The sequence below is a fragment of the Lactuca sativa genome, chromosome 2, assembly GCF_002870075.4.
Source record: "Lactuca sativa cultivar Salinas chromosome 2, Lsat_Salinas_v11, whole genome shotgun sequence".
Taxonomy (NCBI): Eukaryota; Viridiplantae; Streptophyta; class Magnoliopsida; order Asterales; family Asteraceae; genus Lactuca; species Lactuca sativa.
The window spans coordinates 54,262,465-54,270,057 of NC_056624.2; the positions used below are offsets into that span (position 1 = coordinate 54,262,465).

Consider the following 7,593-nt stretch of genomic DNA (forward strand, 5'->3'; position numbering starts at 1 on the left):
TGATGAAGACTAGATATCTAAATCAATAAAAAGATTATCAAATCGACATAAGATATTTACTTTATTAATAATGTTTTTTTTACTATTCTAGAAACTTTAATAGTTGAATAGTGTTCTTTTCTTTTTGTCATAGTGGTCAATTCCCCACCACCACGTTTATTTTTATCTAGAAACAAACCCCTCATTGTTTTGTTATAATCGCTTATATCATTTTTAATTATTTTATATATATATATTTTTTTCACAATTATTATAATATAAAATTCGAAGGCCCCTTCACGCCACCTTGGCACTTCTTCTCCCCTCCGTCGGTTTTCTCTACATTGAAAAATCACTTTCTTCTCTCTCTCTGCAAAATTTCTCTTCCGACTCAGATTCACTGTTGCTAATCGAACAAAATGCACTCAAATCATCTGCTTCTCGAAGAACCTATCAGGATGGCTTCCATCCTCGAGCCTTCTAAAGCTGTTAGTATACTAACTCTCTTAATTTCAGTTAATGAATCAGTTTTGGTTTTATTGATATGTGATAATTTGTCACTTGCATGATGTTTTGGCTTTTTTTTAGATCTATTTCTTGTTGAAAATTGATGATGTTAATTACTGTTGTAGAGTTTTTTCCCTGCGATGACCAAAATCGTTGGAACTTTGGGCCCTCGGTCTCGATCTGTTGACGTCATCTCTGGTTGCCTTAAAGCTGGGATGTCTGGTATGGATTTTGCTTCGAGTTGTTTTCGTTTACTGTTTATATGTTTTTTCGAAGTATTGATTTGAAAATTTGAATTTCTGTTACTGGTTTGAGATTTATTGTGTCCTTGTTCCTACTCCCTTATTTGCATACGAAGACATACACTCTGATTTTTTTGTTGTGAAATCACATCTGCTACTTTTCAGTAGCAAATATGATATGGTGGAGTCTTACAAAGTCCGATGTAATAACTAATAATTAATCATATTTTTCTACCTTAGAATCCATGTCGATTTTGAAGGCAGAATAGCAATTTGTTCAGTGAGAATTAGTTTTATACTTGTTTGGTATGAGTTCCTTTTAGCGATTTGGTTGTTCTGTGTTTATGGCAGTTGCTAGATTTGATTTTTCATGGGGAGACTGCGACTATCACCAAGAGACTTTGGAGAATCTGAAGGCTGCTGTGAAAAGCACTAAGAAGCTTTGTGCTGTATGTTCCTTTTCCTTCATTCTTATTACCCTATCTCATGAAAATCACATTTTGCTGATATGAGAAAAAGTTGCTATTCATTTTCTCTTTACTTCTCTTTGATCATTGTACTTGGATACGTCATCAGAGGCAAATTTGTCCTTGCTTTCATGGATATTTGACAACATCAAATGTTTACAATAATACATTTTATGTTAATTCCAGGTGATGCTTGATACAGTTGGAGCTGAGATGCAGGTTGTGAATAAGAGTGAGAAAGCCATTTCACTTCAACAAGATGATGTTGTCACTTTGACCCCTGATGAAGGCCAAGAAGCTACTTCTCAAGTACTACCCATCAACTTTGCTGGGCTAGCTAAGGTCAGATGCTCTAATTGATTAGTAGTAATGTAATTATGACAAATTCTTTAATTCTGAAAATATCATGTTGAATCTTGACAATTAACCAAAAAAATTCTAGAAGCTATTTTGACTCTTTCTAGAGGACCCTCCGTACTTATGAGTCTGTTTATGTTGTCTTTACAGGCTGTGAAAACAGGAGACACCATTTTCATTGGTCAATACTTGTTCACAGGAAGTGAGACAACCTCTGTTTGGCTGGAGGTAAGGGCAAACATGTCTTTTCTTTTACTGTATCTCATCTAATCCACAATAAACAAAGAAACACATTAAAAAAAGTTTCTGAAAGCAAACAATTTGTTCTGTCTTCTGATTTTGGTATTATTTATTGATGTACTTTGACATGATCAGGTTGATAAAGTTGAAGGGGTTGATGTTGTCTGCAAGATAAAGAATTCTGCAACTCTGGCTGGGGCTTTGTTCACTTTGCATGCTTCTCAAATTCATATTGATCTACCTACTCTAACTGATAAAGATAAAGAGGTGAATTTATATATTGTTAGTATGATATTATATGAAAGATATATGCTTTTTTTTATTTTTTATTTTTTATTTTAATTTTCAGAATATTAGTACATGGGGAGTTAGAAACAAAATCGACTTTCTCTCATTGTCATACACACGACATGCAGAAGATGTTCGTGAAGTAAGTTTGTTTTCTTTAATTCTTTTTTTAAAACTTTTATTAATGTTTATATTTTCTTGATGATTATGTACTATTCTTTTCTCTTTATATTATAATTTTTAATTATTTGATTTGCAAATGCAGGCACGTGAATTTCTTTCAAAGCTTGGTGATCTTAGTCAAACTCAAATTTTTGCAAAAATTGAAAACGTAGAGGTGAATGATTTTTAAAATATAAGTTCTTTATAGTTTATCATAACAACAATTTGAGATTAGGTTGGAGTTTTCATTTATTTATTGATTTTTTTTTTTTCATTTTCTTGACAGGGTTTGACTCATTTTGATGAGATCTTACAAGAGGCAGATGGAATTATCCTTTCCCGTGGAAATCTTGGAATTGATCTTCCACCAGAGAAAGTAAGTTATTTTATGTTTATTGTTTACAACAATTTAAAAAAAAAACTGAATTGTACTCTAGATTCAAATAAAGAGACATAAATTGATAGAGCATATAAACTGATGAATGTTAAATATACAATTTAAGCAAAAAGAAGAAAACGTTTAGCAATATTTTGTTATTCATGTGTTCATACTTCAAAATTTTGTATAATGGTAATTATTTTTCTAGGGTTAAAATGGTCACAAGTTACTTATAGCTGATCATACTATTGGTAAAAAGTAGACTCTAATTAGAAGTTGAGAATCTGAATTTGAAAAATAAGTATTTTAAATATTACATTAAATTAATTTTTTTATGGGTTAATCTCAAAAAAGACCTTATATTTTATGTTTTTTCCAGATTAAACCTCAAAATTTTTTTTTGCCTGAAAAAGACCTTGTAATTTTTTCATTTTTTCTGATCTGGACCTTTTAGTCAATTTTTTCCAAAAAAAAATTGTAAAATGTGAGGGTTTTTTCGAGAAAAAACTAAAAAGATTGAGGGTTTATTTGGAAGCATTTACAAGGCTGAGGTTTTTTTTTTTTTTTTTTTTTTGGAAAAAAAATACAAAGTTGAGGGCTTTTTCGGAAAAAATTAAAAAAATAAAAAGTCTTTTTCAGGCAAAAAATAAATTTGAGGTTTGGGGTAATTTGCACGAATGGTCCCCATGGTTTGGGGTAATTTGCACATTTGGTCCCTGAATTATTTTTACAACTCGGAAGGTCCCTACTGTTTGCTTTTGTTGCGCGTTTGGTCCCTTGTCTTACCTAAAAAGACTATTTTGCCCTTGATTTTTTAACTTATTTAAATACAACCCCCCCCCCCCCCCCAACCCCACTTCCATCTTACCTTACCTTACCTACCCCACCTTATTTAAATAAATTAAAAAATGAAGGGCAAAATAGTCTTTTTAGGTAAGACAGGGACCAAACGTGCAACAAAAACAAACAGTAGGGACCTTCCGAGTTAAAAAATAAGTTAGGGACCAAACACGCAAATTACCCCAAACCATAGGGACAATTCGTGTAATTTACCCTAGCCATTATTGTTGCTATATATTCCTGTGGTGAATCTTAATTTTATTTTTTTAATAAAATATGAAATTTAAGGAATATATATATTTTTTGTAGGTGTTTTTATTTCAGAAAGCAGCTCTTTATAAGTGCAATATGGCTGGAAAACCAGCTGTGGTGACACGTGTTGTGGATAGTATGACTGATAATTTAAGACCAACTCGTGCAGAAGCAACTGATGTTGCTAATGCTGTATTAGATGGTGAGTTTCCATTTCCATTTCCATTTCTCTCTTGATTCCGGAGATTATTAGACACCGGAATTGGAATTCAATTCTCATCCATCGTGGCATTTGGTTGCAAATTGGAATTCACAAAATCGTTTGAGAGATGGATTTCAACATTAAACCCATGGAATTCAACTTCAAGCATTTACTTCCTTATTAGATATTACTCAGATACCCTTTTATTTTCCATTTTAGAAATTTAGAAAACTTTGGAAAAGTGTAAAAACTAAAAATCACTTTTCTAATGTACATACACAATTTGGATAACAGAAAATTTTCATTTTCTTGGAAATTTTTTGAAAAATGGATCAACCAAACGGCTTTCCAAAATTTCTGTTGAAAACCGGAAAATTTTCCACAACCCAACGCACCTTTAAGTACACATTTTTTTTAACAAAATTTAGTTTCTAAAAAAAATTGCATTTCCATCTTGATATATATGATACATTTTTACCTAAAAATCATTTTGAAAAAAAAAATTCATGAACACGAAATTAATAAAACTATAAAAGGGCAATTTATTTTTCTACATACCTTACAGTTTATTTGAAAATATGTATTTATAAAAACAAAAAAAGATCATTGAAAAAGAATTCTGTCATTTTTCATTATCTATACTCAAAATCGTTTGACAGATACAAAAATAAAAACCCAAATAGAAAACTACAAAAGGAATTCCATTCCATTTTAGTTTTTTTTTTTTGGGTTAAAATTGTGGATCCTCTTGTTAATATTTTTAATATTTTATATGACAAATTTGCAGGAAGTGATGCAATTCTTCTTGGTGCTGAGACCTTGCGTGGATTATACCCTGTTGAAACAATATCTATTGTTGGAAAAATTTGTGCTGAGGTAACCTTTAATTATTTAGTTTTTTAATTTTCTTTTTGTGAGTTTAATTACTTATATATATATATATATATATATATATATATATATATATATATATATATATATATCACAAAACAAACAAAAAAAGAAAAATATATGTGTTGACATCTTAATCATTAAATAAAGTCATAAGAGATTCTGTTCTAAGGTAGGGCATCATATGATGGAATCAGGGAAGGATTGGAATAGTTCTTTCCATAGTAGGAATGGAATGGAATGGACCACTCTTAAAAGAATCTGATTCCTTTCATTTTTTCAATTTTCATTCCTCAATCAATTATAATAAAGTAAGGTATAATTTATGCAGGCAGAGAAGGTTTTTAACCAAGACCTATACTTCAAGAAGACTGTAAAATATGTTGGAGAGCCAATGACTCACTTGGAATCAATTGCCTCTTCTGCGGTATTTTTATAAATATTTCTATTAAACTTTTCACAAATTAACTTGTTTAATTTCAGTAAAAAAAAACCTGATCGATATATTCGATTTATTTTTTTAGGTTCGTGCAGCTATTAAAGTCAAAGCATCTGTTATTATTTGCTTCACATCCTCCGGAAGGGCTGCAAGGTATATATTGTCACTGAATGGTTATTTAGTTAAGAATAATTTTCAAAATTGGTCCCTGTGGTATCCCAAAAAATGCAGTTTGAGTCCTTTTTTTTTTGACTGAAGGACCAAATCTGCATGGAAGTTTCAATTTTGGACTGATCATACAAATGAAAAAGAATGGACTCAAACAGTCAAACTGAACTTTTTGGGATACCACAGGGACAAGTTTTGCAATTTACATAAATGGTCCCTCTGGTTTACCAAAGGACTTTCCATGCAAGTGAAAAGACAAAAATACCCTCATGAATTCAGTAAAAAGGACCTTCCATGCAAGTTTTGCAAACCACAGGGACCATTTACGTCAAAAAAATTAGCAGGGATTGAGCTTGTGACTTTTGGTGAACCACAGGGACCATTTATGTAATTTTGTCATAAAACAATGATTGCGTTCACTAAAGAGTAAACAGCAAATTCATTTTGTCTAACAAATTACAATTTAATTATGTTAGTTTTGGAACCTATTTTTGTTTATATCTATTAATAACTTTGATTATGATTCATACATGTTTTTAAAACTTTTTGTATTCTCCATTATTTTTCATAAGCCATATTTTTAATTTTATTTTTTTTATAAAATGCAGATTGATTGCAAAGTATAGGCCAACAATGCCAGTCATATCAGTTGTTATTCCAAGGCTAAAGACTAATCAATTGCGATGGAGTTTCAGTGGTGCTTTTGAGGTACAATTTACTAATTATTATATTATAATAATTAAAAATTCACATCCCATATTTTCTGTTTTTTATTTTATTTTATTTTATTGTAATAGAAAACCAAATGAACAAGTTTTCCAGCTTATTTTTTCGATGAAGAGGATGCGAAAAGGGCATTTACGTCTTTTTCACAAATAATGAGCAAATTTGTCCCACCCACCAAAAAATTACATCCAAAAAGTGGGACAGGGATGCACTCTTGATATATTGTTTGTGTAAAAGACGTAAATGCCCTTCTCATCTTTATATCAAAATAGTTTATGGGAAAATTTTTTAAGAAATTATATAGAAAAAAAGAAGGTTTTTTTTTTTTTTTTTTTATAAAAATATGTTTTTTTTTGTATAAATATGATTTTACACAACAAACAAAACATATTCGAAATTGTTTTTTGAAAAAGAAAATGTAAATCGTAAGAAAATTTTGAAATATAGGTCAAAAGTGTAAAATTTGGACCAAATTTGTAATAAAATTTAAAAGCTGGTCCAAAAGTGTAATTTTTGAAAGTGGTATGACCTGTTAATTGCCGGGTTCTGGACTTAAATGAATAAAAAAATCATACAAGGCCTAAATCGATCAAGAGGCCAAAACATAAGGGCTTTTATGGAGTTTTCCCTATTTCTATTTCGTACTCTTAACACTTTGTTTATTATGTAAAAATGAATGGGCAGGCAAGGCAATCACTTATTGTGAGAGGTCTTTTCCCCATGCTTGCTGATCCTCGACATCCCGTAAGTTTTTCATCATCTTTTTAAGAAAAGACGAAAATGCCCTCACACCATTCTAATCAATAATGTTAATTTTTCAGGCGGAATCCACAAGTGCAACAAATGAGTCAGTCCTAAAAGTTGCACTTGACTATGGAAAGACATCAGGGGTAATAAAGTCACATGACCGAGTTGTGGTTTGTCAAAAAGTTGGCGATGCTTCTGTTGTTAAAATTATCGAGCTTGAAGACTAGTAGAATAAATATCTTCCTGCCACGTTTTTCTTAAAAGGGTATTTTCGTCCTAAATTTTGGAAGTAGGCGTTGGATATATCGCCACCAGCTTTTGAAAACTACATGTTTTTTTATATCCATAATATGATATGAAAAAATCCACTTCCTTGTATCAATTTAGGCCTCTTTATACTTTAATAAAAATGATTTTTATTTTTCTTTTTTGTAATAATTAAAAACAAGTAAAACCTCTATTTGCATTTTCAGTTTCCAATTTTTCTTATATTGTGTTCGATTTATGCGATGTTTGGCTACAATATGTATAATAGTTCCGAACATGTTATACAGAGTTTAAAGTGTATTGTACTTGATTTCAATGAAATAAAACTTCAATAAAGGGCAAAAATGGCAATTTGGGTTTGGTGTTTGACAAAATCATACGGGTCACTACGTAAACTCTAAACATGGAATAATTCCATAGGAATTATGAAAATACAATGT

At 30.6% G+C, this 7,593-nt stretch overlaps 1 protein-coding gene across 1 annotated transcript; it reads left to right on the forward strand.

Moving 5' to 3' along the window:
- Window positions 1-278: 278 nt before the first annotated feature.
- LOC111907144 (pyruvate kinase 1, cytosolic) lies at window positions 279-7,375 on the forward strand. Its single transcript, XM_023902945.3, has 16 exons — window positions 279-467; window positions 612-708; window positions 1,080-1,177; window positions 1,382-1,537; window positions 1,703-1,780; window positions 1,928-2,059; window positions 2,142-2,222; window positions 2,346-2,417; window positions 2,529-2,618; window positions 3,771-3,915; window positions 4,703-4,791; window positions 5,138-5,233; window positions 5,331-5,398; window positions 6,022-6,121; window positions 6,824-6,883; window positions 6,961-7,375. Exons 1-16 carry the CDS (start codon window positions 399-401, stop codon window positions 7,111-7,113), a joined length of 1,584 nt encoding a protein of 527 aa, XP_023758713.1. The 5' UTR covers window positions 279-398; the 3' UTR covers window positions 7,114-7,375.
- The last annotated feature ends 218 nt before the right edge of the window (window positions 7,376-7,593 follow it).